Here is a 19,097-nt window from a genome sequence, read left to right on the forward strand (position 1 = left end):
AACGTCTCCTCTAAAAGATGGCACCTCCGACAGTGCAGCGCTCCCTCAGCACTGTATTCAAATGTCAGCATTGATTCTGTGCTTAAGACTCTGGAGTGGGACTTGAACCCACAACCTTCTGACTCAGAGGAGAGGGTGCTATCTACCAAGCCTCAACAGAGCTGGAAAAGAATGAACGTCGCAACTTACATGGGTAACTGTTTCTTGGAATACAGTAATCTCGTCTTGCGTCCGTGTTTCAATTATTCCAGCTTCTCTTTCGGATGGAAAAGCAAAGAAAAGATGCACACATTTTAAAAGAATTAAGGGCAGTCCTGTTTTCACGATACATCTCAGTGTTTCCTGAAAATAGAAGAGGCAGAAAATTTGGATTATTGATGTTACTGAGTATGTTTCATTTATGTTATTTTTCATCATTGGGCATATACTGGAGTCAGACTATTCCGGCTGATTAAATATTAATTATGTATAAAGCTCCAAATTGAATCTCTTGCAGTGGGACACAGTTTAGGACCTCAATTGGAGGGCTCATAGAACACATTCACTTTCCAGAATGTAAATAGCAGATTGCAACTGCAAATAACATACTTTACTAAAAAATAAACGAGATGTCCCCTGTCATCAGAAAGAAGGACTGATTCGGTGCTCACAGAGAGGGCTCGTCAGGAAATCGTGGATCTATAAGCATCTGAGTTTCTGTCCACACTGATTCAGATTAAAACTAACATTGATTTTGGTTTTGAAACAGCATTTCTGACACCCAGGTAGTGCCGACTTACATTTGACCAACACAGTCCAATACTAATTCAGAATAGTTTTCTGTAGCCAATGCTAAACTCAAAAGAAGCGTCAGCAAGCACAAAATCTAGGCTGACACTCCAGCGCAGTGCAGAGGGAGGGCTGCACTGTCAAGGTGCCGTCTTTTGAAGGAGATGTTAAACCTCTCAGATGGACGTAAAAGATCGCATGACACTATTTCGAAGAAGAGCAGGGGAGCTATCCTTGGTGCCCTGGCCAATATTTATCCCTCAACCAACATCGCAAAAACAGGTTATCTGGTCATTATCTCGTTGCTGTTTGTGGGAGCTTGCTGTGCGCATATTGGCTGCTGCGTTTCCTGCATTACAACAGCGACTACATGTCAAAAAGTACTTCATTGGCTGTAAAGCACTTTGGGAGGTCGTGAAAAGGGCTATATAAATCCAAGTCTTTCTTTCTTTTCATTCATAGTGTAAGTTCCCAACTCTTCACCTTGAAGTGTCAATGTGCCAAAATAAAGGCCACACCAAAGCACTGAGCACCAGGGCTGGTAGGGATGTGCTACAACACGCCAATAACTATCACTAATTCGTTTATATAAGAACATAAGAATTAGGAACAGAAGTAGGCCATCTAGCTCCTCGAGTCTGCTCCGCCATTCAAAAAGATCATGGCTGATCTGGCCGTGGACTCAGCTCCACTTACCCGCCCACTCCCCATAACCCTTAATTCCCTTATTGGTTAAAAATCTATCTATCTGTGATTTGAATACTTTCAATGAGCTAGCCTCAACTGCTTCCTTGGGCAGAGAATTCCACAGATTCACAACCTTCTGGGAGAAGAAATTCCTTCTCAACTCGGTTTTAAAGTGGCTCCCCCGTATTTTGAGACTGTGCCCCCTAGTTTTAGTCTCCCCGACCAGTGGAAACAACCTCTCTGCCTCTATCTTGTCTATCCCTTTCATTATTTTAAATGTTTCTATAAGATCACCCCTCATCCTTCTGAACTCCAACGAGTAAAGACACAGTCTACTCAATCTATCATCATATGCTCAAGGTTACAAATATAAAGGCAACTACAAGATGAGGCAGGCCAGTAGGCCCATCTAGCTCATGCTTGCAAAGAAAGCGGAGATCTTCCCATCACTGAACCTAACTGCTTCTTAAAAGGCTTGGCTACCCGACCCAGACGAGCGTTAAAGAGTGTTAATCACTCTTTATGTGAAGGCGTGCTCTCTAATTTGAGTCTTGAATTGGTCCTTTACCAGTTTGTACATATGGGCCTAGAAATTAGTCACGGGCGGTGGCGTGAAACGGGCGGTATCTGATTGGCTGCCCATTGAACGCAGCATTGACTGCAGGCGCTGCGTATAACGGGCGGCTGACCCGAGACCACCCGATTTGCCCCACCGCCCACATCGAATTTCTAGGCCACTGCTCATTGTCCTGCAACCATGGTTTAGCTTGAAATAGTGCCCAGGGTTAAGCTTTTCTCTACTTCTTATTATCCCGTCTACCTTTATAAGGTCCTCGCTCATTTGTCTCACTTCACCAGGAATGGTGCTGTAGCGGGGCAGTCCCGTGCGATCATTTTTTTAAGTCGCTTCACGGACTCCCAGGCCACCTGCAATTTCTGCAGTTTGGAGGAGTCCAGGTTCCACGTTTGTGTAGAGTGTGTGAGATTACAGCCCCCTCTTCCATTATTTGAAGGGCTTGCTCCTCAAATTCTGGTTGCACTTCAGTCCCACACTCCTGATCTTTGGGCACCCTGTGCGGAGGGGAGCGGGCAGGTCGGAAGGCCTCCTCGTAGGACTGCTCCTGAGCCTGGCCAAGGTGGCCATTAACCGGTCCAGGCAGCGGGCGGTCGAGCGGGTCGTTCAGCCCGACTGCCTGCCTCTCATCCGCGGGTACATCCGAGCCAGGGTGACCCTGGAGATGGAGCACGCGGTGTCCACCGATATGCTCATGGCTTTCCGTGAGAGGTGGGCGCCGGAGGGACTGGAGTGCATCATCACCCCCGGTAACCAAATTTTTATTTGACCATTTAAAGTTTAATTTGTTGGTTTTAGTGCCCCTTTAATAAGGGGGCATTTGATTTACAGGTTCAACTGAAGTAGTTGTAGTGGTTATACTCGGGGAATAGTAGGAGTAATCCAGAGAGCGCGAGTTCAAATCCCACCATCGCAGTCGGAGAATTTGAATTCAACAAAAAGCTGGTATTAACTTTTTTAAATTGAGTATTAATTAGAAAAAAGTAATTGATGCTTAATTGCCCTATGAAGATGATATCAAACCTGCAGCGGTTCAAGGAGAAGGCACACCCCCAACTTCTCAGGACAAATAGGGATGGGCAATAATTGTCAGTGATGCCACATTCCAAGAATGAATAATATAAAAAAGGCTAGAGAGTTCAAGCATTTCTAACCATTCCTCTGATAATGCTCTCATTTAAAGTAATTACCAACTTCAACTGCTCCAGGTTTTGTTTTAAAACCACTGCGCAATGCTTGTAAAATCATGATAAAAAGATGTGTCGAATATAATGTGACTCAGTAATGCACTGCACAGACACCACCTCTACTGGTAAAGCTATAAATCTTAACAGAGGCCAGATTCAAAATGAAAGCTCACTGCAATCAGTGGGACATATTTCTCAATTAGTTGCTTTATGTGGAATTTTACCATCCTTAAACTGACAACCCAACGATGCAGCATTATCATTCGTGTCAAACACATGAGCTATGAACGCCTCCTACTGGCTGGCAACGAGAGCTACACTGTCAGCATGTTTTACATCAAAAGCCAGAACAGGGACTAAATTTTTGGCAGTTTCTGAAAAGCCACTCGTGACGGATCTGCAGCCAGAAATACCACTGTCGCTTTGACAATAAAGAAGGCCGTATTATAGTGTTAACTAAAAAAGGCAGCCACACAACTTATTTATCCCACCACCACTTTTTGATGGTTCTGTCTGTGACACGATTTTCTAAATTCTTAAGCAGGTGTCATGTGAACCATTCCCAGCCTCATAGGGTTCAAAGCTAAGATCTCCCCATCACTGAATCTAGCTTCTAAAAAGGCTTTGCTTCCCAACCCAGAAGAGCGGTATTTGCAGCATTCCAAATTATTCGTTTGGTTTGCACAGTTGAAATATGTTACTCATTAAAACCAGCAATTAATAATATGTACGTTATCCTTCATTACTGAGTTTGCTTCCTTGTCATGTGATGAAGATGTGTTCCAAGTTAAATGTCATCAAACACTGATACAGCCTTGTACAGTATTTACACCTGCACCTACACACCATCCCCAAGCTAAGTTACCAAATGACAGAAATCAGGAACTTGTATTTATATCACAACTTTCCTGTCCCAAAAAGCTTCACTGCCAGTGAATTACTTTTGAAGTGTAGTCACTGTGGTTTTGTAGGCAAACAGGGCATTGAATTTGCGCACAGAAAGCTCCCATAAACAGCAATGAGAAAAGTGGCTTGTTAATCTGTATTTAAACGTGTTGATTGAGGGTTAAATGTTGGCCAGGGCACTGGTAGAATTCCCTGCTCTTCCACAAATTATCCAATGGGATCTTTTATGTCCATCTGAACAGGCAGATAGTGTTTAGGTTTACTGTCCCTCCTCATTAAGATGGCATCGCCAACAATGCAGTACTCCCATAGCACTGCACTGAAGTGCCAGGTTAGATTCTGAGCTCAAGTCATGAGTGGGCCTTGAACCCATGACCTTCTGACTCAGAGGCAAGAGTGCTATCACCAGGCCAAGCTGACATCTTCATGCAATGTAAGTATGCAAAACATAAACATGAACATCTCTATTACTTCAACTCTAAATATTGATTTTATATTTGTCTAATAAAAAGAATGCATTTATACAGCGCCTTTCACAGTGTCAGGACATTCTAAAGCACTTACAGCCAATTAAGGATTTTCAAAGTGTAGTCACTGCTGTAATATAGGAATTGCGGGAGCCTCTTATCAACGAAGGCAGACATTGATGCGGAGATTCAACATCGCCTCCAGTGCGCCAGTGCAGCCTTTGGCCGCCTGAGGAAAAGAGTGTTCGAAGACCAGGCCCTCAAATCTACCACCAAGCTCATGGTCTGCAGGGCTGTAGTAATACCCGCCCTCCTGTATGGCTCAGAGGCATGGACGATGTACAGAAGGCACCTCAAGTCGCTGAAGATATATCACCCACGATGTCTCCGCAAGATCCTACAAATCCCCTGGGAGGACAGGTGCACCAACATCAGCGTCCTCACCCAAGGCCAACATCCCCAGTATTGAAGCACTGACCACACTCGATCAGCTTTGCTGGGCAGGCCACATAGTTCGCATGCCAGACACGAGACTCCCTAAGCAATTGCTCCATGCGGAGCTCCTTCATGGCAAAGGAGCCAAAGGTGGGCAGCGGAAACGTTATAAGGACACCCTCAAAGCCTCCCTGGTGAAGTGCGATATCAGCACCGCTGACACCTGGAAGTCCCTAGCCGAAGCCCGCCCTAGATGGAGAAAGTGCATCCGGGAAGGCGTTGAGCTCTTCGAATCTCAACGCTGTGAGCATGAAGAGGTCAGGCACAAGCAGCGTGTGTCACCTCTGACAGTGCAGCACTCCCTCAGCACTGTTTTGAAGTGCAGCCAAGATTTTTGTGGTAAAGTCTCTGGAGTGGGACTTGAACCCACAACCTTCTGACTCAAAGGCAAATGTGCTACCCACTGAGCCACAACTGACACCTTCAAACCAAAGCTTGACAATTCAAACATTGAATCCCCTTCACAACGCAAACAGAGCTCTGTTGCTGGTTGCTAATCAATGTAGTCTTGCAATATCAAATAAACTGGGGCACTGTGTGAACTTGTCACAGAATGATACATCGGCACTCCAGTGCAGTGAGAACAATAAGGGTTGATTCTAATGGGACTTCCGTATATGTTACCTACTGGTTGCCACTTGAATAAGCACACAGAGCCATTTGTTCACTTACTGAGTCAACTGCTGATAATAGATGGATTGTTTTCAGTAACTGCCACCCCTCACTGCTTCCCATGTCTCGTTTGCATTGGAGAAACTCCTCAACAATGAATCGTGCTTCAGCTGTCACAAGAATATCAGAAAATTAGCATTCATTAAAAAAAAGTTTTCATCCATGGTCAAACTATCAAGGGTGTTCAGAATAGCCTCTGACAAGACACACACATGCATAATCCGAGAATCTGTATCACTTAGCAAGCACTTCATTAAGACATAGTTACCTCCTGCTTTGTCAATTAGTTTCTGGTTGATTGTCTGTACCATTACTTTAGAGGCTTCGATGGAGAATGGCAAAATGCTCGGGAACATCATCATCCAATTATTTGAGACATTGTCAAAAGCCTGCAATAGTGAATAATAATAAGAAAGAAAGACTTGCATTTATATAACTGTGATATATCTTTTATGACATCACTAAGCACATTACACACAAGATGGCTCTGCAGGAACTTGTCATCATGTGACTTGCCACATGACCCATTTATTGTATTTACATCAGCACTTACATTACCACAGTAGTCCACCAGGGGGAGCAGTAGTCCACTAGGGGGAGCTCTATATTACAATAACACCTTTCACGACCACTGGACATCTCAAAGCGCTTTACAGCCAATGAAGTACTTTTGAAGTGTAGTCACTGTTGTAATGTAGGAAACACAGCAGCAAACATGCACACAGCAAGCTCCCACAAACAGCAAGCTCCCACAAACAGCAATATCATGCTGACCAGATAATCTGTTTTGTGTTATGCTGATTGAGGGATAAATATTGGCCAGGCCAGGACAGCACTCCCTCAGCACTGCACTGGAGTGCCAGCATAGATTTTAGTGCTCAAGTCCCTGGAGTGGGGCTTGAACCCACAACTCTCTGACTCAGAGGCAGGAGTGCTACCCACTGAACCACAGCTGACACTGACACAGCCAATAATAATACAGATCATAGAGTGTCTTCGGCTCGTGGATACAACACACTGTATTTAGACAGAGCGATGAATCCAAGTCCACAGGTGGCATCCTGAACCCAAAGTTCAAAACAGTCAAGTTAAAAGATGAGAGAGAAACAGAGTTAACATTTCAGGTCTGACAGGAGGTCACCAACCTGAAACGTTGATTCTGTTTCTCTCTCCACAGATGCTGTCTGACTTGTTGAGTATGTCCAGCATTGTCTGTTTATATTTCAGATTTCCAGCATCCACAGTACCGTAAAAGAGACTACTATTGTATTGGTGTAAATCTGGCACCAAATGAATAGTGTAACACTGCACGGCACTGTTAAGTTTCTCATTGTGCTTTAGTGGGTGTGAAAGGTCCAGTATCAGCCCAGTGGCAGGAGGCTTGGTAACCAGAGGATACAGATTTAAGGTAATTGGCAAAAGAGCCAGAGGGGAGATGAGGAGAATTTTTTTTTTACGTAGCGTTTTTATGATCCGGAGCGTGCTGCCTGAAAGGGTGGGGGAAGGAGATTCAACAGCACCTTTCAAAAGGAAATTGGAGAATATTTTGCAGGGCTATGGGAAAGGACAGGGGAGTGGGACGAATTGGACAGCTCCTCCAAAGAGCCTGCATAGGCACGATGGGCTGAGTGGCCTTCTGTGCTCTATCATTCTCTGATTCTATGAAAAATCGTTGGGATTCCAGGGCGTATTCGCATTGTGTTGGCTTCAGTGTAACTGCTGGAGTTTTAAAAGTATCAACTGTGAGGGACACCCTGCCCCCAATCCATTCCATTGGCTGGTAATCCAGCTGAATAAGCACGCAGCCACAAACACTCGACTTCACACACTGCGGGGTCGACAATGGGTTGCGGACGCCGCCCACTACCGCTGGCGGGAGGCGGCAAACGAGTGGCAAAGGTCTACCATCGTCGTTAACCCCGGCTGAAATTCAGTCGGCTCTTTGGCAGAGACGCCAAGAGGCAATGCTACGCTGGCTAACGCCACCCGCGTGGTGACATCATCCAGCGTGCAACGCCTCTTTGGCTCCTCTATCGCGATATTTGCTTTGTACGGCTGCCGTACTGGCGGGCGACTGTACAGCCCGAAAAAAGTGGTGGCCAAAGAGCGGATCTCGGGCGGAATTGCCCAGAAAGCAAGGCCAGTTTTTCTCTGTATTTATTTCTGCATGTTTCCATTAATTTTAAGAGTGGGGAAGTGTGTTTGTGTGTGTGGATCGGAGAAGTTTTAGTTCTTTGTTTTTCTTCCCATTTTTTGTCTCAGCATGGCGGCAGCCTCCTGTTGCAAGATTGAGTCGGCCTCCTGACCTCCCGTCCCGCTGGTGCGGAGGATGATTGTACAACGCCACTATTTAGCGCTGCTCAACTATCATTGTGAGTTCAAACCAAATTGAGCAATTTCAAGCTGCACCTGACGCCCAGCGCTAAAATCAGCACTCAAGCGTTTACACTGCCTCAAAAATGGCCATAACCAATTTTGTGTCTTGAGTGTTTTAAGAACATAAGAACATAAGAAATAGGAGCAGAAGTAGGCCATAAGGCCCCTTGAGCCTGCTCCGCCATTTATTACCATCATGGCTGATCTGATCATGGACTCATGTCCACTTCCCTGCCACTCCCCATAACCCCTTATTCCCTTATCGGTTAAGAAACTGTCTATCTCTGTCTTAAACTTATTCAATGTCCCAGCTTCCACAGATCTCTGAGGCAGCGAATACCACAGATTTACAACCCTCTGAGAGAAGAAATTCCTCCTCATCTCAGTTTTAAATAGGCAGCCCCTTATCCTAAGATCAAGCCCTCTAGTTCTCGTCTCTCCCATCAGTGGAAACATCCTCTCTGCAACCACCTTGTCAAGTCTCAGCTTTTAGCCTGTGCACGCACGATGCCATCTCAAGCCTCTGAAGTGCCAGCTTGGGTACAACAGAGCAGGAGCGAGCAAGGCACGGCTGTTTTATACCTCCTGATTGATCTTGCACCAGCGCCGTGATGCTGTCGCTGTTCTTCGTCGGATGCTGTGTGACTCAGAGCTATTAATAACCCAGTGCTGCCACCAACCAGCTGCCAAGTAATTGGATGCAATAGAAAGTGGCCCAAGAATTTGCCAGTAATCAAATCAAAATCACCGTCGACAAATGTGACGACAATGACACCACAAACACTAATTCTCCGCCGATCATGAAGGACGAGGAGCACACTGGCAGTCAGTATTGAGCACTGTTACCACCAAAATAGAATCAAGACAAATGAAAATGACCCATAAAGCCGTCAGTATGTGTGTGTGGGGGAAGAGGGGAAAGAACAGATACCTGGAGTGATTGAAAGACCCTAACCCCCTCTCGAGATCCAGATGATGGCTTCAAACCTTGTAACCTTCGTTCCTGTCGTTCCAGGATCTGTGCTCCTCCATTAGGTTACTGCCTCCTAATCATTGTCCAGAAACCTATTGCACTTTATTTCGTTTTGCTGCTGGCATTTTAGAAACAGAATTAATTTCAAGTGGAGTGGGCCCTGCAGCACTGGGGGTTTTCAGATGGTTGGGAGAGGCAGGTCGCAGGCGTGTATCAGCTGTAGTCAGACTTCATTCGCCCGACAATCCGTACAGTGAAGGATATGATAGGCTCGCAGTCACATCTCATTCTGGCTAACTCCAGCGCAACAACAACAACAATTTGTATTTATATAGTGCCTTTTAACGTCGCGAAACGTCCCACGGCGCTTCATAGGAGTATTATGCGATAAAAGTTCGACACCAAGCGGCTTAAGGCGAAATTAGCACAGGTGACCAAAAGTTTGGTCAAAGAGGTAGGATTTAAGGAGTCTTGAAGGAGGAAAGAGAGGTAGAGAGGTGGAGAGGCTTGGGCAGAGCTTGGGGCCCAGGCAACAGAAGGCATGGCCATCAATGGTTGAGCGATTATAATCAGGGGTGCTCAGGAAGGCAGAATTAGAGGAGCGTAGATATCTCGGGGAAGGGGGGGTGGTGGGTTGTGGGGTTGGAGGGGTTTACAGAGATAGGGAGGGGTGAGGCCATGGAGGGATTTGAAATTACGGAAGAAAATTTCTTGAGATAGAGGGCAGCAAGAGGGTTATGGATGAAAGAACTCTCTCTCCCACAATTGCTTTAATAGCAAATAAGAATTCTTTGTCAAATAATGCTGTACTGAATTCTTGTTCTAAAGCTGCTGACCCGAGGTCAGGTATGGTTTCACAGGTGGATGCGGTGTGCTGCTACAGTGTGCAAGTGGCCATTCCACCCCTGTGCGCCTAGACAGTGAGTGTGAGGTGGCCATTCAACTCTAGGGGTGTCATAGCAAATGCAAGCTCCCTGACACCATGGGGCCGAAATTCGTACCCCCGGTAAGGTCTATTACCACCGGAAAGCGGTGGTCACGTGGCGATATCAAATGGCCGCCAATTTTTGGTCGAATGACCGCTGCTGGCAAAATTCTCCTCGCCGATCCCCACTTCCGCCCCGCTGCTGCCAAACCCTCCTAACTGCGTCATCAATGCGCACACCACCAAGCAAAATACATGTTAAAAAATCTCGCAGCCGCCGCGCGGTGCCCCCGACAGTATTTTCTGATGGTGCACTGCGTTTGCAGTGTGTGCAAAATGGCGGTGTGGTACGGCCGCCATTCAAGGAGAGGGCGCACTGCCGCGGCTGGCCATCTTAATCTTTTTTGTCGGCCGACTGCCAGGTCGGGCTGACAATTATGCCCCTGGGTTCGGCCGGGCCCCCAACAGACAGCCTGCCACCCCCTCTTGGATGGCAGTCCGCTGGCCCTAACTAAAATAATAGCTGAGCTCGCTGTGGCTCTGCCCTTTAAGTGAAGGGGAGAGACGTGGTGACACACCAGCGTGATGATGTCATCAGCGCTACGCTGATGACTGACAGCGGCAGACACTCCGCCCGGCCTCCCTGCCGCCCCCACTATGACCGACTTCTGCTCCGCTCAAAAAAAAAAGACAAAGAGCTCAATTTCATGCAAGAGGCCACCACATCCACCACGGCAGTGAAAACACAGAAAAAAATGCGATTCGTTTCTGTCAGAGGTGAATTTCTATCCCATACATTTTCGTACAGGAGTCACTCAATAACAATTAGGAGCAGGGACCAAGAAGATTATTCCTTTCCTAGCCAAAGGACGCTAAAGCTCATTCTAATGTGCCCAGTTCCGCCCTGGCTCTGATCAGCTATCTCAGCTCAGGTTAGATATCAAACCCAGGGCCTCCTGGTTTATATAGCTCTGTACCTTAACATATAATAAATTTACCCATTCAATCACTGGGGAAGCTCAGACAATGTGTTTCATAATGATCGAAAATGCTGGAAATATTCAGCAGGCCAGGCAGCATCCGTGGGGAGAGAAACTTGGATTCCAAGAGAACCAAGGGATATGGCGATAGTGCGGGAAGGTGGAGCTGAGGTAGAAGATCAGCCATGATCTTACTGAATGGCGGAGCAGACGCGATGGGACAAATGGCCTGCTCCTATTTCGTATGTTCTTATGTGCTTAAACAGAGTTAACATTTCAGGTGAATGACCTTTCATCAGAACTCACTGACCTGAAACGATAACTCTGTTTCTCACTCCACAGATGCTGCCTGACCTGCTGAGTATTTCCAGCATTTTTATTTCAGATTTCCAGCATCCGCAGTATTTTACAATTGTATTTTGTAAATGTGTTTATCATATAAGTATATATATAAATACACATACATACGTGAAACTGATTGGTCTTGCTGCAACTGTATAAGGTATTGGTAAGGCCGCACCTAGAGTACTGCGTGCAGTTTTGGTCACCTTACTTAAGGAAGGATATACTAGCTTTGGAAGGGGTACAGAGACGATTCACTAGGCTGATTCCAGAAATGAGGGGGTTAACTTATGATGATAGATTGAGTAGACTGGGTCTTTACTCGTTGGAGTTCAGAAGGATGAGGGGTGATCTTATAGAAACACTTAAAATCATGAAAGGGATAGACAAGATAGAGGCAGAGAGGTTGCTTCCATTGGTAGGGGAGACTAGAACTAGGGGGCACAGCCTCAAAATATGGAGGAGCCAATTTAAAACCGAGTTGAGAAAGAATTTCTTCTCCCAGAGGGTTGTGAATCTGTGGAATTCTCTGCCCAAGGAAGCAGTTGAGGCTAGCTCATTGAATGTTTTCAAGTCAGATAGATAGATTTTTAACCAATAAGGGAATTAAGGGTTACGGGGAGAGGGCGGGTAAGTGGAGCTGAGTCCATGACCAGATCAGCCATGATCTTATTGAATGGCGGAGCAGGCTCGAGGGGCTAGATGGCCTACTCTTATGTTCTTATGTTCTTATGATTGAGTGCAATCAGAAATGGATAAAGATAATAACCTCATATAACCTCAGCTTCCTCTTCTAAAACTTCCTTCCCACTTCTAAGTGCAAACTAACGGTTGATAATTCACCACAGTGTTATGAAAGTGAAAATCACTAGGGCCAAGACAGGGCCGGATTCAGGACCCGATGGGCCTGGGGCAAACGGATCCAAATGGGCCGATAGTTATCTTTGTTCATGATCATTACATTACGTATATGATTCTGATTCTGAGTATGAAAACATAGGCCAGTATATTCAACAATGAAAGCATATATTCTGTATCAAGTAGGTATATATTCTGGTTCTGGTAACATTGCAATACTAGATTCCTACACCTATATGCAAATTTCTCTCAATAGCATGTGAAACAAACAGGCTAGTACATATTCTGTTCTGTATATAGGTACATTAGTGTATATAGGTACATTAGTGTACATTTGTGTATATAGTATAAACAAGTGAATCTATTTTCCTCAGTCTTGTTTTTCCTCTCTTATTGTCTATTTTATTCAGCCTATTTGGGAGGCCTTATATTTTTTTTCCTACATTTATTTGGTGGGCCTATGTTGTTTGGTGGATCTGGGGCCTGTGGTTAATCTGCCCCTGGGCCAAGAACACGCACCTGCAAGAAGAGAGGGATGAGCCCATTCCACAGGGTCTGTTTCTCTTCCTGTGCGAGAAGAGGAAGTGAGTGGAGATAATGGGAGAACTGCCTTTCCAGACATTGCACCACTGTCGCCTCGGTGTCCTGTTGCTCCTCGGGTTCCGAGGGCTGGTTCGCTGCAATTTCACCCCCCGTCCACGGAGAGGCTACTTTGCATTGTAGCGGGTCTGTGCATTCCGCCAGCTGATTCAACCTGTCCGTACCTCTTTCCATCTGCTCGCGTTGCTCCCTCCTGCAACAACAACAACTTGTATTTAGATAGCGCCTTTAACATTGTAAAACATCCCAAGGCGCTTCACAGGAGTGTTATAAGGCAAAAAATAAATTTGACACTGAGCCAAGGTGAAATTAGGGCAGGTGACCAAAAGCTTAGGTCAAAAAGGTAGGTTTTAAGGAATGACTTGAAGGAGGAAAGAGAGGTAAAGAGGTGGAGAGGTTTAGGGAGGGAGTTCCAGAGCTTAGGGCCTAGGCAACAAAAGGTACGGCCACCGATGGTTGAGCGATTATAATCAGGGATGCTCAGGACGGCAGAATTTGAGAGCGCAGACATCTCAGGGGGTTGTGGGGCTGGAAGAGATTACAGAGATAGGGAGGAGAAACAAAGTGGTTTTACCATCTGTGTACGAAAGCTGAAATACACCTGGATTTCTCTGCCAATAGGAAACGGAGGCAATTATTCACCAGACTAGTTCAGCTATATGATAATCAACGAAAGCTTTTCCACTTTAGATGCTCCCTGGGGCAGAGCCTGTCAGAAACATATATCAGGAAACTGTGCACCCCACATCATTTCCCCCAACCCCGATTTTCATAAGCCTGTGATTTTCATCACCCCCCCCCCTCTCCCCTCGCAATCTTCCTCATGTCAAGTGATTTTCATGCTGTCTGTGATTATCCTCCAGCCTCTGATTTCCCCCCCACCCCCGGCTCGGTGATTTTTCTCCTCTCACCTCCCCACTCCACTCTGCCCCCCACTCCCACCCCCACCCTCTCCCCTCCCCCCCCACCCCATCCACCCACCCTCTCCCCCACCCACCCTCTCCCCCCCCCACCCCATTCCCCCACCCTCACCCACACCCACCCACCATGATTTTCCTCTCGCCAGTGAGTTTTAGCACACCAACGATTTTCTTACAGCCTATGATTTCCCCCCTTCCCTGCTTTCTCCCCCCAGCTTGTGATTTTCCAGTCGTTTCTGTGGTTGGAAAATCCCAGGCTGGGATGTGGAATTTCCCAATACCTGCTTCCCCCACAGGAAGCCTCCCCTCATATGTAAACCTGAGAGAACATTTTCATTGAGGAAGACATTTGATGCTTTGAGGATGAAATCTCTTCACCCCTGTACGTATGAAATTCACAAATAATCAGCATCACATTTAGTTTCATCCACCCACATATAAGGTGACAAGTTACATTACAATAAAGCTCAGATAATGACAGCGATAAAACATTAAAAGCAAATGTAATACCTAAACTACTTTTTAAAAAGTTACACAGGTCTCAAATCCAGCAATAATAATGTAAGAAATTCCTGCCCTGGACTGTCACTCCCCAGTTTAGTGAAGGATTCTTCACACACACACACACACACACACACCTTCACACACACACACCTTCACACATACACACACACGCACCTACACCCATACACACACACACACACACACCCATACACACAAACACACCTACACTCACACACACCTACACTCACACACACCTACACTCACACACACCTACACTCACACACACCTACACTCACACACACCTACACTCACACACACACACACACGGGCATGTATATCACGTGGTTTGCCAGCCCTCTGAAGGGCTGCAAGGCCCAGAGCAACAGGACTCACTTGACTCTAAGCAGCGGCGCCCAGTGTTGGTTCAAAATCCCCTGTAGCTTGCACTGCCTACACAGGTAGCTCTATTCCAAACGAGCAGCTTCATATCTCCCTCAGATCACAAAATTGATAATGCGATCCTCGTCTAAACAAGAAAATGCCTTCTGTCTGGATCTGCAACGGGGTCCAGTGAATCAGCAGCAGAGACTCAGGTCATGTGGCTAATTTCCTGATAAAAGAGAGAAGTAGATGAAATGTGGGCTGTCCTTGCCCAATAAATCATAACCCAGCGAGAGAACTTTGCAGAAGTTGTTTGAGCAAATAATTATCTAATCATTGCTCTCCACATTGACTGCCTTCATTCTTACAGCTGTGTGAGATTTACATTTAGACACAATGACAGGAGATATTAGAAACTGTTCCCACCGGTGTCGGTAACAAGAGCACACAGATTGAAGCAAAACATCCGGGGGGGGGGGGGGGGGGGGGGGGTGCCATTTAGGATACATTTTGTGTTACAATGTGAGTTGTTACAATCTGAAAGGCTGGTGGAAGAAGATTCAATAGTAACTTTCAAAAGGGAACTGGCGATATACTTGCAAAGGAGAAATTTGCAGGGCTATGGGGAACGAGCAGGGGAGTGGGACTAATTGGATAACTTTTTCCAGAGCCAGCACAGGCACGATGGGCCAAATGGCCTCTTTCTATGTCGTATGATTCTACGATTAACTCAAGTTACTTGGGAGGGTTATATCTTCAGTTTAGTGTCAAAAATGTCCTACCATCATTCAAATCAAAAGATCACTCTCCTCCAATGAAACAGTGGTTGTCTCAAAATGCAGTAGAGGCAAAATAAAATCAAAGCGAACAACTTGTCTGTTTAACTTTAGTGTGGAGAGGAGATGTGAGTTTTGGACTAAGGCGAGACTGTCCATTGGCTGTGGGAAAAGGGAGTGAAGAGAAACAAAGAACAATCAACAAGACCTCGTGAGAAAGTACATTTCTGAATGTTACGGATTCAGTTTTACTGCAGCAAAATTTGCTTTTTGACAGAAAACAGAGTTCCTGTTTTTCTCCATAATTATTAACATGCTAACAAAACGTGCACTCAGGTATGATACATTTAATGCCATCTGTACCTTCAATTGCAGCAGCAGCAGAGGATTAATTATTGAGAGAAATTTTGCCCCATATACCTACATATGCAATTCACACTGGCCTCAGGTATATTTCTTTTATATTATTGTTGTTTTGCATGTTATTTTAAAGCTACATTAATATTTAACATAATAGTATAATAGCCTAGGCTCCACTTCAAGATTATCCATACAGGCCAGAAAAGGGTGGGGAGAGAGAGAGAGAGAGAGAGAGAGAGAGAGAAACTTGCAGTATATTAAGTGGCTTTCACAACCTCAGGTCAATCCAAAGCTCTTTGCAGCTAATGAGGCAGTTTGAAGTGGAACAATATTGTAATGTAGGAAATGTAACAACTAATTTGCACACAGCAAAATCCTATAAACAATAATCAGATAATGACCAGATAATCTGTTTTAGTGATATTAGTTAATGGATAAATATTGGCCAGATTACTAGGGAGAATTCCCCTGCTCTTCCTTCGAATAGTGCCATAGGATCTTTTATGTCTGTAATGGATTTGATTCATGACTTCTTTGCTTAAGAATTTATTGCAACACATTGCTATGAAGAAATAGTTGGTTTATTAGCAAAGGTTTAACAATCACATGACACATTACCAGTTCATCCACCAGGCTCACAACTGCATACCTCGTCGTGGATGACCTAGACCCAACTGACTGGGGTTTGTGAACATCACGTGACATTGTTGAGTCACTCACAATGCAACAGCTCTACAAACCTGTGAGCATCCTCACCGGTGCAGGCATTACAACATCCATCTGAGAGGACAGACAGGTTTTAGGTCTCATCTAAAAGATGGCTCTGACAGTGCGGCACTCTCTTAGCACGACACTGATGGGTGAGCCTGGATTATGTGCTCAAGTCTCTGGAGCGGGGATTGAGCCCATGACCTCCTGACTCAGAGGCAAGAACGAGCACCAGCCGAGCCACGGCTGACACACTGAGGAAGAAAATGTCTAATGGGATTCCGATGAACGTGCATAGCCAATATCATGGCTGAGACAAAGGATTATATCCGCCCTGCTCTCGCCTTAAAAATGTAATATTAAAAGCAAATGACAACCAACAGGCAGGCCTCCTTTGTCAACAGTTTTCTAAAGTGTCAGCATTTAGAGCAGTGACTCCACCACTACAACCATGAAAGCAATCCCACTGTTGGCAAATAAACACCCACATTAAAAATTAAGTTGAAGCTACAGCAGAAAAAAAATTATCTCATTTTACTCACAGATTCACCCCTAACCTTCTGACTGGGCTGGAGGGAATCTCACTGCACAGAATGCCCACCCACACACAAAATATATTTGTGGTCACTTGTGCCAACCCTTTGCTTTGAACTAGCAGGAGTGAAACTGCCACAGCTGACTGGGTGGGGAGGGAGAGAGCACGTGGGCTGGCTGAGATGTGGCGATGCCCAATGTCAAGGACTCACAGGTGGAGGTCAATGCATGAGGACATTGACCTGAAATTCACTTCTCTTCTTTCCATTGCACTGTGGAATTGTAATCTCTGTTTTTGCCAAGCCCATGGGAGTCACTAACCGAGATACAGTTATGGCCTTGCCATTCTTGACCCTAAATCACAGTGTCAGCTGTGGCTCAGTGAGCAGCACTCTCACCGCAGTCACAAGGTTTGTGGGTTCAAGTCCCACTCCCAGGACTTGAGCACAAAAATCTAGGCTGACACTCCAGTGCAGTGCTGAAGGAGTGTCACACTGTCAGAGGTGTCATCTTTCAGATGACACATTAAACCAAGGCCGTCTGCTCTCTTAAATGGACGTAAAGGATCCCATGGAACTATTTTGAGCGGAGTTGTGTGCCATGTTTTTAACCTGCATAATTGTGGTGAAACTTCAGGGGACTTATTCCCGGTTCCCTGGCCAATATCCCTCAATCAACATAACAAAAAAACAGATTATCTGATCATTATCATATTATTGTTTGTGGGAGCTTGTCGTGCACAAATTGGCTGCCGTGTTTCCTATGTTACAACAGTGACTACACTTCAAAAGTATTTCATTGGCTGTAAAGCGCTTTGAGACATCCGGTGGTCGTGAAAGGCACTATATAAATCCAAGTCTTTGTTTCTTTCAAATTGTCCTTCCCTTTCTCTGGCATGCACTGCTCGGTATCTCAGGCAAAATGAATGCAGTCTGTCCGGTATGCAAAACTGTTACTAGATAAGGCTTGAGATATGTGAAAATTAAAAGCAAGCAGATAAGGCAATGCACAGAGGATGGAGAAAACACCAGTCCAAAACAAAGAACCTTTCCAGAAAATAGCTTAATTGAAAAAATATATGAAAGGAAAAAGAAAGACTTGCATTTGCCTGTGAATAATACTCCTGAGTTAGCCTTTGAATGTTTCACAACGTTAAAATAGTTACAAGTTGTTGTTGTGGAGGGATTTGTAAACAAGGATGAGAATTTTGAAATCGAGGTGTTGCTTAACCAGGAGCCAATGTAGGTCAGCGAGCACAGGGGTGATGGGTGAGCAGGACTTGGTGCAAGTTAGGACACGGGCAGCCGAGTTTTGGATCACCTTCAAGACCATCCTTAAAACCTCTCTCTTTGACCAAGTGTTTGGTCAGCTGCACTAATTTCTCCTCATGTGGCTCGGTGTCAAATTTTATATCTCATAACACTCCTGTGAAGCACCTTGGGATGTTTCACTACTTTAGAGGCTATATAAATACAAGTTGTTGTTGTTGTTGTTGTTGTTGTTGTTGTTAAAGGAGCATGCTCTAGAGGGGAAAAACGTGTTTGCCAAATATTTTTTTATGTTTCTCTACAGACACAATACTGCTCTAGAGGGGAAAATCGTGTTTGCCAAACATTTTTTTATGTTTCTCTACAGACACAATACTGTGATGCAAGTTGCCCTGGAAATAGATGATTCAACTGATAGGCCATAGAAACAAACACAATGCTCGACTTCCCCCTCCTCCCATCACATCATCATCATAGGCGGTCCCTCGAAGTGAGGATGACTTGCTTCCATGCCAAAAAGGGACGAGTTCACAGGTGTTTCAATGAAGGGCCTAATATTCCAGGTCTTGAACTACATGTTGAAGGGTGGAAGATGCCTGTGCGTGGATTTTTTTAACATGTGGTGGCCGTTGCACACCAGCCACCACACAGGCTTGACAGAACTAGGTCTTGGTCCAGTGGCAAGGGTTACCCAAGACTAACTGGAGACTAGCTCTGCTGCACAGACTGAGCGGGCACACATATCGCAGTGTGGGCTGGCCCGCGCTGCCCCTGGGCCCTCGCCTTTCCTGGGCTCCGGTCACTTCCCTCTACAAACTCTTGCCGCTCCTTCGCCC

At 45.5% G+C, this 19,097-nt stretch overlaps 1 protein-coding gene across 1 annotated transcript in view; it reads right to left on the reverse strand.

Moving 5' to 3' along the window:
• Nucleotides 1–14,693, reverse strand: part of wdfy4 (WDFY family member 4) — a 328,629-nt gene extending 313,936 nt beyond the window's left edge. The window contains exons 1-5 of the mRNA XM_070865753.1: nucleotides 14,628–14,693; nucleotides 12,730–13,003; nucleotides 6,025–6,145; nucleotides 5,757–5,866; nucleotides 190–342 (exon numbers count right to left, since the gene is read on the reverse strand). Of these exons, the coding sequence (XP_070721854.1) occupies nucleotides 190–342; nucleotides 5,757–5,866; nucleotides 6,025–6,145; nucleotides 12,730–12,984 (639 nt within the window). The 5' untranslated portion in view covers nucleotides 12,985–13,003; nucleotides 14,628–14,693. The remainder of the gene's footprint in view (nucleotides 1–189; nucleotides 343–5,756; nucleotides 5,867–6,024; nucleotides 6,146–12,729; nucleotides 13,004–14,627) is intronic.
• Between the last annotated feature and the right edge of the window lie 4,404 nt (nucleotides 14,694–19,097).

The sequence above is a fragment of the Pristiophorus japonicus genome, chromosome 22 (assembly GCF_044704955.1).
Source record: "Pristiophorus japonicus isolate sPriJap1 chromosome 22, sPriJap1.hap1, whole genome shotgun sequence".
NCBI classification, from domain to species: domain Eukaryota; kingdom Metazoa; phylum Chordata; class Chondrichthyes; family Pristiophoridae; genus Pristiophorus; species Pristiophorus japonicus.